The 15,172-nt window shown below is 47.8% G+C and overlaps 1 protein-coding gene across 2 annotated transcripts; it reads left to right on the forward strand.

Annotated features, from left to right (window-relative positions):
• The first annotated feature begins 3,996 nt into the window (after window positions 1-3,996).
• C4H2orf72 (chromosome 4 C2orf72 homolog) lies at window positions 3,997-12,244 on the forward strand. Of its 2 annotated transcripts, none has more exons than XM_032901524.1 (3): window positions 3,997-4,697; window positions 6,713-6,826; window positions 9,757-12,244. In XM_032901524.1, exons 1-3 carry the CDS (start codon window positions 4,088-4,090, stop codon window positions 9,894-9,896), a joined length of 864 nt encoding a protein of 287 aa, XP_032757415.1. In that variant the 5' UTR covers window positions 3,997-4,087; the 3' UTR covers window positions 9,897-12,244. The 2 variants fall into 2 exon arrangements, with proteins under 2 accessions (XP_032757415.1, XP_032757416.1); XM_032901525.1 differs by having other exon boundaries at window positions 6,716-6,826.
• The last annotated feature ends 2,928 nt before the right edge of the window (window positions 12,245-15,172 follow it).

A 15,172-nucleotide genomic window follows, 5' to 3' on the forward strand; every position in this document is an offset into this window, starting at 1 on the left:
CGGCAAGAGCAGCTCTGCTGTCGCGGCAGGAGCCTGAAGCAGCTGCTCTCACTGCTTCCAGGGAGGAGGCAAAGGAACAATTGTTGGTGCTCAGCTCCATTTCCCTTTTTATTCAGTCTGGGACTCAGCCCGTGTGTGTGTGTGTGTGTGTGTGTGTGTGTGTGTGTGTGTGTGTGTGTGTGTGTGTGTGTGTGTGTGTGTGTGTTCACGCGTCGCGCATGTGTCTGTCTGTTTCTGTGTGTGTGTCTGTTTCTATGTGTGTCTGTCTGTTTCTGTGTGTGTCTGTTGGTCTGTTTCTGTGTGTGTGTGTCTGTCTGTCTGTTTCTGTGTGTCTGTTGGTCTGTTTCTGTGTGTGTCTGTCTGTCTGTCTGTTTCTGTGTGTCTGTCTGTCTGTTTCTGTGTGTCTGTCTGTCTGTTTTTCTCTCTCTCTGTGTATGTGTGTGTGCGCGTGCACGCGCGTGTGTCTGTCTGTCCATTTCTGTGTCTGTCTGTTTCTCTGTGTCTGTATGTCTGTTTCTGTCTGTCTGTCTGTCTGTCTGTCTCTCTCTCTCTGTGTGTGTGTGTGTGTGTGTGTGTGTGTGTGTGTGTGTGTGTGTCCACCCACATTCAGGATTGGCCTTTATTCTCTTACACCTCTCTGGACACGCCCTCACAGACACGCCCAGAAGTACATCTCATAGGTGATCTGAAATCTGTTGACAATGAAAACTAAGCAGAACCAGAAATGCTGCTGCTGGGCACTCCCAGCCTCTCACCTCCTGGCCCTCAGGACTCTGTGGGTGCTGGTATGCCACCACCGAGCTACACTGCCAACCCCCAGTCTCTTACTGGAGCGTTTGGGTTTTGTTCTTTCTCTGGTACCACAGTCAAGCTCTTCAGAGGGAGAGCTGATGACTGGAGCTTCAGTTGCCATTTTGGTGGTGTGATGAGAGAATAATCACTGTTCTAAAAACTGAGTCTCCAAAGATCTAGGAAAAGAGATCTTCTCTATTAACCACTTACTGTTCATCTCCATTTACCTACCAGACAAAAACAAAACAAAAACAAAAACAAAAACAAAAACACAAAAAAAAACAACAAAAAACCATACTCTCAGGTGTGTATGTCACTATTATAGTGTGGTGCTAGCACTGAGGGGAAATTCCATTTCTATGCCTTATACTTACTCTATTTTAGACTTTATGGAGAGCTGAGTCTTGTTTCTAGTAAGTGAGTGTTTCCCCTACCTAGGCTAGCAACTGTTTGCACCTAGAAGAGACTAAAGCCCACATCACCTTGTATCACTTTTGGGAGCCTAAGGAATGCAGGCTCAGCTACTGTGGCATTATGATGTGGTCCTGGCCACACCTCATGTGCTACCCTCCATTATCTAGAGAAGTTCACTTCAGTAAATCCTGAGCCTTCTTCCTGGCCACTGTTCTTCATGTGAACAGGGTGCAGTGAGAAGAGAGGATACAAAGTGTCATTGTCATATGTTTCTAACCCTTTTCCTGGATGGCACAGCTCTGTTCTGTCTCCAGGTATCACGATGGAGACAGAGATAGTAATGGGGTAGGGCGGGCAAGTGTGAGGTATTTGCTTAATCTAACCCCTTTTATTGTCCTAGGTAGAGGACATGTGGGGGTTTCCATTGTTATTACATTAATGTGTCATGGTCCACATTTCCCTGTCCCTTGCTTCTGGGGTGTGGTCAGAGCTGTGCACACAGAAGAGCCCAGGGCTGCAAACTCATCTCAGTCTGCAAAGACCAAAGTCCCATTGCTGAGAACCAGACAAAGCATAAGGTGCCTTCCTCCAAGTACTGGTAAGACAAGTACTAGACAAGGGAAGGGCAGCTTCTTGAACATCTTTGATTCTTCGTGCATAAAGTAGGCACCCAAGAAAGATTCATTTTGTGGACGTGCCAAACCCTCCATGGAGCATAATTATAAAGGGGTGGGAACAAGTTATTCAAAGGGGGATCGGGGTTATGTGGTGAAGCCATGGCTGGGCATTAAAATGTCTTGACAGCAACACCCTCTGTGCCAATTACTATGTAATGGATGGATGGGAAAATAAAGAGATGAGATACATACCCTGGAGGCTATTTGAATTTAACTTCATGCTAAATAGCATGAAAAAAATCATTTGCATCAGTTCCAGTGCACAGAAACAACCACATGTGCTTCATGGCAACTGCATTTGCACAGGGCAGGAAGTGTTTGCAGAATGTTCTTTTGGACAAAACCAGTCTAGGAGAATGGTAAGACATATGTTCTGACCTGGGTTTTAGACAGACAGACAAGTAGTTGTAGATGCATATACACATACACACCTATACATATAGCCCAATACCAGAGCATGGCAGCATCCCACATCTCCCTCTAGATCAGTGGCTCTCAACCTTCCTAAGGCTGCAAGTCTTTAATACAGGGCCTCATGTTGTGATGACTCCCAACCAAAAAGTTAGTTTCATTGCTACTTCATAGCTATAAGTCTGCTATTCCTACGGATCGTAATATAACTGTTTTCTGAAGGTCTTGAGTGACCCTTATGAAAGGGTCATTTGACCCCCTAAAGGGGTCACAAGGGACAGGTTGCTGTAGACCTCTACTCTAATTCTAGTCCATGGGGGAACAACAACCCCATATTACATCAGGCAGTACCCAAATTCAACAAGTATTTGTGGAAAGGATGACCTTCTTTGGAGGAAGTATTAGAGGTTGAGGAGGAGAACTGGTAGAGAAGGTCCCCTGTATGATGGTTAATTCTTTTTTTTAAAGATATATTTATTTATTTTATGTATATGAGTACACTGTAAATTCAGACACACCAGAAGAGGGCATCAGATTCCATTACAGATGGTTGTGAGCCACCACGTGGTTGCTGGGGATTGAACTCAGGACCTCTGGAAGAGCAGATAGTGCTCTTAACCGCTGAGCCATCTCTCCAGCCCATGATGGCTAATTCTAATTGTCAACGAAACACAACCTAGAATCACCTGGGAATTGAATCTCAAAGAGGGACTGTCTAGGTCAGATTACCCCATAAACAAGTCTAGGGATGGCCAGGATTATTTTGATTGCCTTGATAGATGTGGGAAAACCCAACCTGAAAGCGGGCGACACCCTTCCTTGGTGTGATTGTACAAAAGTATTCATATCTAGTCACTCATGGGTATGGGTGTGTGGTGACCAACTGTCTGGATCTCCTGCCTCTGTGACTTTCCTGCAGTGATGGACTGCAACCAGGAACTGTGAGCTCAAATAGACCCTTTCTTCTCTTCACTAAATTGTTTGGGGTTAAGGTATTTTTATCACAGGACAGAGATGAAGCTGGGACGTCATGCCTCCCTTCTCTCTTCCGTTCTCATCCACTCTTCTGCTCCATCTCGACTCGAAGGCTTACACCACTGGAAAAGCAGGCCCTGACCTCAAGCCCTGTAGGACTTCTCCAAAGTAGCTCCAGAAGCTAGGAATGGTGGTGCAGACTGTAATCCTAAACTGAGACTAAAGGATTTCCAGATTCTAGGATAGGATGGTGAGATCCTGTCTCAGGAGAAAGGGAAAAAAAAAAGTTGAGACTGAAGGGAGATGGTTCACCGATCAAGAGTGCTTACTGCATTTGCACCTTCACTGGGTTCCTGGCACCCATGTAGTTGATCATAACATACACAACTCCAATTCCAGGGGATCAGACGCTGCTGGTTCTAGTGCAGATACATGCAAGCAAAAATTCATACACATAAAATAAATAAAACTTTTAAATAAATAAATAAATAAATAGATGGATAGATAAATAAATCTACTCCGGTGTTCAAAATCATCTTCCCCTGAAAGGGTGCGTTTGTCAGGTTAATGTCCACTAACCCTCAGCTCCCCCCAAAGCCTGTACTTTCTAGATGTTGTAGACGGTCGGTAAGTTATCTACTGGGTGTGTTACTGGGTGTCTAAATGAATGAATGAGTGAATGATATAGTCAGTGTGACGGGACAGGAGCGCGCAGGGCGCTGTTGGCGGGCAGGGGGTCCGGGCGGCTCGGCCCTCGGGGGCGTGTCGGCAGAGGCGGCGGCGGAGCTCCCAGCTTGGCGCAAGAGGCGGCGGCCAGCATGGAGAGCGAGCTGGAGGCTTTGGCCCCGCGGCCCGCGAGCTCGGCGGAGCCGCCCTTCCAGGCGCTCGTGGAGGCGGCGGGCGGCCGCGGGCAGGTGCTGCTGGTGGGCGAGCTGTGGGAGCGCGAGCAGAGCCGCGCGCTGCTGCGGGACTTCGCCCGTGCGGTGTTCCCTCCGGAGCCCGCGCCGGGCAAGCCGGGCTGCACAGAGGCCGAGAGCGCGGGTACGGCGGCGGCCACGGAGCCGCATAGGGCTCCGGGAACGAAGGCGGAGCGCGCTATCCGCTCGCCGCTCGTCTTCGTGCTCTGCCGCGCCGGATCGCTGACCTCCCGGGAGCCTCGGCGCCGCCTGCGGGAGATGCTGCGGGACGTGCGCGGCCGGAGGCAGGAAGGCGCCGCGCTGGTCGGGGTCCTGGTGGCTGACGCGAGTGCGGAGGACTCGGGGGCGCCCGGACTGCAGCTGCTGGAGACGCTGCTGCGCAGGGTGTTCGGCCGCCAAGTCGGGGGCCCCGTGCAAGCTGCAGCTTTCCGTCCCGGCTGCCCGGCCTCCAGCCTGGCGGTCCAGGAGGCGGCCTGCAGGGCCCTGCAAGCTGCGGGACCGGGTCGACCAGGTAAGGCTGCATGGGATCAGGCTGGGCACTGGTGAAGGAAGGAGGTGGGGAAACCTCCAGTCTCTTTCGACTGATTGAACTCCTTTAGGCCACCCAACTCTATTGTACACCGAGGTAAACTGAGGCCCGGTCCTGCGAGGTCCCCAGCGCAAGGCCTTTCATCCTAAGGTGGACATGCTCTGGGCAAGGAATTGAGTCTGTCTGGCCAGATCCCGACTGCACACGAGATCGAGATGGGGGTGTGGGGGTGGGGGAGTAAAAGTCTGAGGGTACAACTGGCGAGAAAGTGGGTAAGAAGTAGGGTTGAACTGCTCTAAACAACGACAAAATGTAGGAGTTGGAGACTGGGGACAGGAGAAGATTCAAAAGTTTAGGTAGTGTGTGTGGGGGATGGTGGAGAACTGAGACTGGGGGGCGGGGTGACTAGCTTTAGGACAAGTGCAGGCAGGGTTGTCACAGGAGCTTTACGAGAGGGAGAGCTATACTAGAGGTTCGCTTTGGAAGGGAGGAAGGCAGATGCAGTTCCTGGCAGAGACACGGAATAGGTGCCAGAGACTTGTGGGTGTCCGGAAGGGTGTGAGGGACCAAGACCATGACGACCTCAGTCTTTTCTGGTAGCCACTGGTAGCTCCTTCCGCCAGGTGTGGAGTCACATTTTCCTACCACACTCTATCCTATAGCGTAGAGAGGTGGATGTGAAAGCTTCTTTTCTTAGCTCGAGACTGCTCCATCACCGAAGGGTCAGACGTCCCAAGGCAGCATGTTTTGCAGGAAAGAGAGCCTTCAGTGGAGTTTTGTCAGACGCTGAGAGATCTTTCCACTGCTCAACTCACTTCCCTTTGACCTTTGACCATAGTAAGCTTTTTGAGCTAAACAGTGGCTGTGTGAGGTGTTTGGGGCATCGGCTATTGGGCATTAGCTAGCCTCTGGGAGATGTCAGACCTTTCCCACTAGGGAGACATCTGATATTATAAATGTCACACTTGCACCTGTCAGCTTGGCAAAAGTATTTCTTGCTGGTGGCCTCAGCCTCGGCCAACCTCCCTTTTGTGGAGGCTGAACAACCTCCAGGACCTGAAAGATTAGGCTAATAAGTACCCCATCTACATCCCTGTTCTGATAAAAATCAGATCATCAGCTTCCTTACCTGGCCCCAGAGAAAGGAATTAATTCGCACAAATTCTCCCCAGACTAATGAGCTAGTGCCTAGAAAATCTTTAAGCTGTCCTTCTCTTAGCCCTCACAGCCTGGCAACCAATATGGATGACCAAATTCTTGGTTTGAAATAACCCCTACCACTCTGGAAAACGGGACCTTTGTAGATGCATCAGTCCCCCCATTATATTAAACACTTGCCTACTTTTACAAGTCACTCTGAGAAAAACAAAAACTTGTACTAAACAGCTCATAAAACTAATGAGTTTTAACTGTAACTTCTTGTTGCAGCTTTGGCTGCAAGAAAACAAAAGTAACCCATGCCTTTAATCCCAGTACTCTGTACACAGAGAGTTCCAGGCTAGTCAGGGCTACACAGTAAGACCCTGTCTCCATAAATCAATCAATCAATCAATCATTTAATTTATTGGTGTTCAGAAATAGTTTGAGGCAAGTCAAGATGACGCACATCTGTAATCCCAGTATTCAGGAGGTTGAGGCAGGAGGATGGACAGTTCAAGGCCCTCCCTCAGGGTCGATGAGATGAATAGAGAAATGAAGAGGTGAGGTAGGGACGCAAGGAGGGAGTGTGAACTAAAAAGGAATGATATTACTGCGCTTGTGAGTATTTTCTTTAGTGGTATGAAATTGTGGTTAATTTCATGTCATTCTGTTGCTGTGGTTTCCCCAGCATGTGCACGTAACAGAGACATTTCTGAGGCTGACGTGAGATAACCAAACAGATGGAACCAGGGGAGTAGAGAGTCAAGACTCGTGGGTTGCTGAGGGAGGTCTCTTGGCTTGTGAAACAGGCACTAGCTGACCTCTGACTTGGGGACTTGGTCTCTCTCTCTTTCTAGCAGAAGGTGCCTGGGAAAGACCGGGACTGCCTGGCCTACTGACTTGCTTTTCCTGGGGTCCTCGGAGGCAGAGGAAGAGCCAAGGTGTCACCTCGTCTCAAAGCCCAGCTCAAGGTAAGCATCTTGGCTGCCTGGATCCTGAGTGAATTCAGGGACCTTAAGGATATCAGATGAGCATCACTGGAGCACTGTCTGCAAGCCGAGACTAACATGAGGTGCCTGTCCCTTCAAATAGGGCTCAAGCTGGATCAGGCGGAGTGCCTGCTATAGAAGTTCTCCAACGTGGTGAAAACATGAAGAGAACTGTGATACAGAAATTCCACCTATTCCACTTGGTGGTGGAGACAGACCAGTATCCTCTGAGGAGCCACAGAATGTTAAGGAGCTAAAGGCATTCGAGCTGGGACACAGGGCTTTCCATAGGCAGACACAGGGGCTCAGAAAGTATCCCGAGTGAAAGTTTCTGGCAGATATCATTCTCAGAAAAGGAAGAAGCCTCAAGAGTGTTCATGGCTGAGGTGCAGATGGAAATGGAAGGCTTTGGAGTGGGGAGCTGGGTCCTTCAAAGGTTCAGGGTCCAAGACACAAACAGGAAAATGGCAGCCTATGGAGACGCAGTGATCAGAGGCAGATTCAGCTAGAGGGGATCGCAGCAGCCCCTAGAGGATCATTGGGTTACTTGGACCCACAAAGGCAGTGAGCCTAGGAAGAGTGGGTATCCAAAGTGGAGCCATCTTGCTGGTAAATGGAGGTGGGACAAGGACAGGGGACAAATAAGGAGCAGAGGTGTAAAAGAAGCTTTTATTGTGTTCCTTATTTAAAACTGACCATGCATTGATCTAGGCACCTTCTTTCGCTGCCTAACGAATTCATACAAACAATGGCTTAAAAGAACACACACTGGGCTGATAGGATGACTGAACACCTGAGTTCGGTTCCCAGATCCCTACTGTGAAAGGAGAAGACTAACACCCACAAGTTATCCTTTGACACACACACACACACACACACACACACACACACACACACACATATGTGATGGCAGCCACACAAGTGAACCCAAATACATGCAAAGACATACACCTGTGCACATACCACACAAGGAAAAGGACCCCACAGTGTGTTTAACCTACGCAATCCTCCCATACATTTTACTCATCTCTGAATTATTTACAGTCTGGATACAATGTAAGCACCATGAGAGTACTTGTAATACATTTAAATTTTATATAGTTAATATTTATTTTTTAATTAATTCATTTTTGGGGTTTCGTGTGTTGGTCTTTTGTCTACACGAGGGAGAGTGTCGGATTCCCTGGAACTGGAGTTGCAGACAGTTATGAGCTGCTGTCTGAATACTAGGAATTGAACCCAGGACCTCTGGAAGAGCAGCTCTTAACCTCTGAGCCATCTCTCCAGTCCATGAATATGTAATTTAAAGCAGCGTAGAGAGATCAGTGTATACTTAGCCCAACTTCCCCCAATGATTATATTTCAAAGAACTCAAAACTATACTGCAAAATCACAACCAGGGTACACACGTTAATGCAAGATACATACTGTATACTGGGTTCCTCCTAATTTTACCTGTGTGTGTGTGTGTGTGTGTGTGTGTGTGTTTCTATAGAATTTTATATAGTTTTTTTCCAACAAAACAAAACTCTTTTTTTTTTTTTTTTTTTTTTTCGTGATTCTGGGAGATGGATCTACAACCTCATTTTGAGCTATAAGCACACCAACATTTTATTGGGTTTTTTTGTTTTCTTTTTTTTCCGGAGCTGAGGACTGAACCCAGGGCCTTGCGCTTGCTAGGCAAGTGCTCTACCACTGAGCTAAATCCCCAACCCCTTTATTGGGTTTTTAGAATTTTCTTTTACCTATTCCTTGACAATTTTATGCATGTTGTTTTGTTTTTGAGAAAGGGTTTCATATATTCTAGGTTGGCCTTGCTCTTCTTATTGGAATCACAGGCCAGGCACCATCATCCCTAGTTTATGTGGTGCTGGGAACGGAACCTAGGACTTATGCATGCTAGCCAAGCACTCTACCAACTTACCTACATCTGCAAGCCCATTCTTTTTTGTTTTGTTTTGTTTGTTTGTTTGTTTTATTTTGTTTTTCAAGACAGTTTCTTTGTGTGGCCTCAGCTGTCCTTAAACTAACCCCCCTTTCTCCTCTCTCCTCTCTCCCCCCCCCCCTCTCTCTCTCTCTCTCTCTCTCTCACACACACACACACACACACACACACACACACACACACACACACACACACTCAGGAGTCTGCCTGCCCAGTGCTGGGATTAAAGTCATGCACCGTCACCACCCAGCCCTAAACCCATTCTTAATGCAGAGCCCCCACATATAAAAACACCACAGATGGTTCACCTTGTGCCTTCTTTGAATGCCTCCTGAGGATCAGTTGCAAACCTTTCAGCTGAAGTAAGGAAGCCAAGACTTGGCCACTCACTATAAGCTGTAAGGAAACTCATTATTTCCCATAAAAATAACGGAGTTGACTTTAGAGGTCGTCAGCATTAACCGGGAGCTCACAGACCCCTCAAGGGCCTGGGATTTTTCCTTCTCTCCACTGGCCCATCTTGAGCTGGCTTCATCCTTAGACTGGTAATGAGCTCACTCCTAAGTATGTCCTTGCAAAAACATGTAAAAGTGGGCTTGCTGGAATATATATATATATATATATATATGTATATATATATACATATATATATGTGTGTGTGTATATATATATTATATATGTGTGTATATATATTATATATATGATTTTATATCTGTATTTTGCTTGGTTTTTTGAATCTCTCATGTGCACACACCATAGGATGCACATGAAGATCAGAAGACAACTTGAGGGAGTTGGTTCCACCATGTGGGTCCAGGGTGTCAGGCTTGGCAGCAAGAACCTTTACCTGCTAAGCCATCCAACCATCCCTTTTTGGTTTTAGACGTAGATCTTGGGTCACCTTCTGCCCTATAAATGCTTCGATATTGACTCATATATGTGATCTTTCCATCCTCAAATGTTACAGAGCACCTCCAGGTCTCAGAAGAGGAGCTGGCACTGACACCTGTATTTCCCAACGGGGACTGTGAAGACCGTGGGAATGGGTCTAGAGCCCAGGATGGAGTTGTCCACATGCCACCTGATCCCTTGGGGAACACAAGATGAAAGCTGGACCCCTGGACTGGCCCTAACCTGCACACTGGGCTCTGGCCCTTCTCAGTGAGTCTCCACATCACAGTGTTGACCTCAGCAGATAGTGACTGACTATGAAGACCCCACTTGCTTGTGGGCTGCCACTCTCACTGTTGCCAGCTCGGCGACGAGGCCTATGGGACCTGCTCCACACTGAGTGTCTTTTTACTCTATGGTCATGGTGGGTTGATCTTGTCTCTCTGTGCCTTTACTTCTCTGAGCCAAGAAGCCTCTGTAATGGCTTTGCAGACATGTCACTCAGTCTCTGGGCTTGTTTCCCAAATGACTGAAGGACTGCCAACCCAGTGGCCTTCCACCAGGAGCCACGTTGCACCTCCCGGCAACACTGGAAACTTGTGTAAAAGCAATTAGTGGGCATCTCACAGTGTGTAGGATGGACCAGCTACTTACTTTACTCAGAATGCTCATTGCGACAGTTTTAAGAAATAGAAGGGCCAATCCCTTCTCCCTGTCATTCTGGGAAGAGATCCCCTTAGGTTTCCTGAGATCTTGGCTCCCAGAACAAGCCAAAATAAAGACCTGACTGTTGCCGTGAGGGAGCCTGTCAGGCCAGAGCCAAGATGGCTTGTGTGTTGCAGGGCCAGGACCAAAAGCGTCTTGCATGCTATGAGAAAAAGGGGCCTCTGTCTTTCTCATGTTGACACTGATTACTGTGCCAAATCCTTTGTGGAAGTGTTTGCTGGGAGCTGCCTTTAGCACCAAGGAGAGGGAAAGCCAGGGTATTGGGGTGCTTAGTCCCCCGACTTGTACTAGATCTCAGGTCCTAGCCCAAGTATCCCGGAGGTTCTGGAATCTTCCCTTAGAGTCTGTGAGTCACGTAGGGTGGGTAAATATCTTCCACAGAGCCTGCCAGGGTATCTACTCATGCAGAGGCAGCTGGGGACTACCTCTCTTGTCCCTGACTGCCCCTGGAGAAATCAGTGTTTGGAAGGACAAAGGCCCTTACTGGCTTTCCCTGATGTGCGGAAAGTGCTGCCAGAGGGAAGTGGATAAATCCATGCATTCATCTGTAAGACACTGCAGATCCCCAATTGTGCCGTACTGTGCATAGCTTCCTGTGAGGAGCTACATACCTTTGAGTCATGGTTTCAACTCTTTCTGTGGTGATACAAAGGGAGAGGACCCTCCCTGCTCTGTGCCTCAATTTCTTCTTGGGGATCTAGAGCCTAACCCTGCCCCCTTCTCAGTCTCAAGAAAAAAAAAAAAACAAAACTGTGAAGTAGAAAGAGACAGTGTCTTCCCTGCATGAGGTGGGAGCAGACGCCATTTTAATAACGCAAGGTGATACCGTAGGAAATGGTCCCAACTAGCATCTTTTTATTCAAGAATGTAGTTCAGCTAGTAGAGGGCTAGCCTAGCATACTAGTTTGATCCCCATCACTGTATAAACCGGATGTAGTGCACAGACCTATAACCCCAGTACTTTGGAAGTAGAGATAGGAGGATCAGAAGTTCAAATCCACCCTCAATGACAATGTGAATTGGAGGCCAGCCTGGTCTACATGAGACTCTGTCTCAGAAAAGAAGAAAGAAACAAAAAGAACTTTGAATTTTCAGTTTGATTTGATTTGGTTTTTAAATGGGAAGAGTGGTATATTTGAAGCTGCTATGTTTTTTTTTTGTTACGCTATTGACCTATGCAGTCCTCTATTATCACAAAAGTTTTAATCCTTGTTACTTCTGTATTTGTTACCCATGTTGAAACTTAGGAACCTTCACATTTAAATCAATGTCGTTTCCTTGGTTAGGGAGGATTCATTTCCCATTCTGGTCTGAGGTGATTCCTCCCCAGCCCTCCCTTGGAGTCCCATCCCCACTGTACATCACAGGGCCATTTGGGTTTGTAGTCTGGTCTAAAGTGTGACTTAGGCACCGTTCACATCGGTTGTTGGGGTTTTAATTGCCTACTGCAGGCCTTGTCGCTGGTGGAAAAGGTCTTTGTACTGAGTCTGGTTTCTGCTTCCCATCTGGTAAAACAGGTGCAGCAAACGACTTCCTGTGGCTGCCGGTCTTAGTGCTGTTTCTCAGCAGACAGAAAGTCCTGAGTTTCACCCAGGATGGTCATGTGGGGCCCTGCCAGGGGACTTTAGAAAGACGTGAAGGTTGGAGTGGTCTGAGGGAAGGCTGGAGACCTGGAGGACACCAGGGGTCCCTGGGAGCCCAGTGTGAGGAACAGCCCAGGCAGCCCCACTCTGGGTCCTGGGGTTCTAACCTGTAATGTGATGGTGGTGCCCCTGCTTTTGACTCGAATTCTGGTTCTTTACATCTAATAAACCAGACAGTGCCTCACCATATCTAATAGAAGCAGAATGGGTCTTTCTTTTTGTCTCTAACACCATCCTCACAGGACTCCAGGGAGGAGGGATTCTGAGCAAATGAAATGTCCCTAAAAGTCGCCCGGACCCAGATGATCTCTCCACGACCCCGGAGCTGGGACTGGACAACGCGTAAGTGGGAAGCAGAGGCAGGTTAAGTTGATTTGTTTATTTATTTGTTTTTTCATTTTACTTAGAGGCGATGTGTAAATGCCATAGCACATGCATAAAGGTCAGGACAACTTGTGGGACTCCATTTTTTCTTCCACCATGTGGACCAAGTGAAACAAACTTAGGTCATCTGGTTTGGTAGCAAACACTTACCCACTGAACCATTTTACCATCCCGGAAGTAAATATTTAAAAGGAGATTTTTTTTTTAATTTAAAGATAGCACGTGATTTGATACACAATAGAAGGCGTGGACTTGTAAGTGCATGTGTGCATTTAACCAGAAGGAAGCCAGGCCTTCGTTGACTTTCAGACAAACCTTTGTAAAATTTGTGTTTAGTTTCTCTCCTGTTCAAGTGTTTGCCTCCGAGGAGTTCCTGGCTTTGGGAAGAGCCTATTAACCAAAAAAAAAAAAAAAAAAAAAGTGGAGGCCCTGGGCCTGCAATGTCAAGAAGCCCCTCTTTTTCTGCTAGAAGTGAGGACCAACCGTCAGCAATGACCACTGACCTCTGGAGATGTGCAGGCAGTCCGTGCTTTAAAATGCCAGTTACGCTGGGGCACTGGTGGCCCACACCATTAATCCCAGCACTCGGGGGACAGAGGCAGGTGGATCTCTGAGCTCTAGGCCAGCCTGGAATACCGAGAGAAATCCTTTCTCGGGGGTGGTGGCGGTGGGAGCAGTGATAAGGTAGAGAGAGGGCTTGCTTCACAGGAGCAGATAGCCTGGACTTTGTCACTTTGTCCTGTTTGCATGGTAAACACTGTGAGTGGAGGAGGCTGACTTGACTGAAGGCTGCACAAGCACTCTGACCTGTTTTTGTGAGCTCGTGGATCAAGCTTTGGGACAGAGGTGGAATTTGGCCAGAGCAGCCTACCACTTGCGTAACCTTGGTGTTGGGGTTAAGGGAGGGTGGCGGTACTGGACCACCAGGAATCTGACACACATCCTTATCTGCCTTCAACCTCGAGCCCAAGTCTTCTGCTAGCCTTACACTCAGGGCTGCCAACCGGGAGAAGAACATGGCTGCCGGTGGGGCAGTGCTGTGGCTCACAGAATCACAGGAAGTACACAGGCATGAGAGTGGGACGGGAGAACAGGATGTTTGGTAAAAGTGAGAACACCATCTGCCTTCCTTCTGGGCTCTCTAGCCATGACTCTTGCCCAAATGTTCACCTGTGCTTGGAGTCCCTTGCTTGAGACCGAGCCTTCATTTGGAGGTCTAGTTGCAGAAGCTGGGTCTGCCTCTTAGCCCTGAGCTCTTTCTCTTCCTTGACAATTGAGGTCTTCAAGGTGGGGGTGGCTTCATCAATATTCTTAGAGACTAACTTCAGTCTGACCTACGGTCCCTGTGGACTGCCTGCTCAGAACTCCTAGATGTGGGGACGGCCACTCTCAGCTCCTTGCTCCTTACAGAGAAGGTATCTCCCCATCGACCTACCTAGAGCCAGACCAAATGGGCAGCTCCAGAGAGTAGGCAAGACCCTGAAGGGGCTGTATGGCTAGAAGAAATCTATGGCAAGACATACGTGAAACTCTCCATCTTCTAGTGGCCACCTTGGGAAAAGGGGGCAAAGAAACAGGTAAGATTCACTTTAATCATATGCAGTTTTGGCTTCGTTTGTTGAGACAGAGTCTCACCACGTAGCACTTTCTGGCCTGGAACTCACCGTGTAAACCAGGCTGGCCTCAAATTCACCGAGATCCATCCATCCACCTGTCTCTGCCCCCCCTTCCCCGATTGCTGCGATTAAGAGTATGAGCCACCACGCCCAGCTTAATATACTTTAAAAGAATATTCATTTAATTGTGTGTGTGTGTGTGTGTGTGTGTGTGTGTGTGTGCGCGCGCGCGCGCATGCGCGCGCGCACGTCCAGGTATATATAAATACACTACGTGCAAGCAGGAGCCCATGGAGGTCAGAAGAGGCATCAGATCCCATCCCTAGGGAGCAGAGTTACTGCTGGTTGCAAGCTGCCATCTGGGTTCTGGGAATTGAACCCAGGTCCTCTGCAAGAGAATATGTGCTCTTAACTACTGAACTGTCTTTCCATCCTTCCTTCCTTCACCTCCCTTCCTTTTTAAAAATTTTATTGGGGTTGGGGATTTAGCTCAGTGGGAGAGCGCTTGCCTAGGAAGCGAAAGGCCCTGGGTTCGGTCCCCAGCTCCGGAAAAAAAAAAAAAAAACCATTATAAAAATTTTATTTTATTTCATATCTATATCTATATCTATCTATCTATCTATCTATCTATCTATATATATATATATATATATATATATATATATCTCCTCCTGTATCCCAGGCTGTTCTTCCATTTGTAGTTGAGGATGACTTTGAGTGAACTTCTGATCGTCCTCCTTCTAGCTCCCTAGTGTCTTGTTTTATTGTTTTTCATCTCATTCCCTTACGATGAGGTCTCTCACTGAGCCTGGAACTCACCAGCTTTCACCAGGGCTGGTGGCCAGACAGAGGGATTGATTCTCCTATCTCCTTCCCCAGACTTAGGTCTGATGCTTGGACAGCAAGCTCTCTCACACACAGCACCATCTCCCTACCCCCACCCCTGACTTTAGGCAGTGCTGGGGATCAAACCTAGGACTTTGCACATACAAGGCAAGCATACGACCAGCGTAACGACACCTGCAGCATCCTGTATCTACTTTACTAAGACCAAAATTGTGTTTCAGTTGGAAATTACTAATAAAGCATTTTACATTTTTAAAATCGAGGTCTCACTATTTAG

This window comes from Rattus rattus, chromosome 4, assembly GCF_011064425.1.
Source record: "Rattus rattus isolate New Zealand chromosome 4, Rrattus_CSIRO_v1, whole genome shotgun sequence".
Classification (NCBI taxonomy): Eukaryota; Metazoa; Chordata; class Mammalia; order Rodentia; family Muridae; genus Rattus; species Rattus rattus.

Coding starts and splice junctions, on each gene's coding strand:
- C4H2orf72 (XM_032901524.1), top strand. CDS start 4,088: ATGGAGAGCGAGCTGGAGGCTTTGGCCCCGCGGCCCGCGAGCTCGGCG. Junction 4,698..6,712: donor TGCGGGACCGGGTCGACCAG/GTAAGGCTGCAT, acceptor CTCTCTTTCTAG/CAGAAGGTGCCTGGGAAAGA. Junction 6,827..9,756: donor GTCTCAAAGCCCAGCTCAAG/GTAAGCATCTTG, acceptor CAAATGTTACAG/AGCACCTCCAGGTCTCAGAA.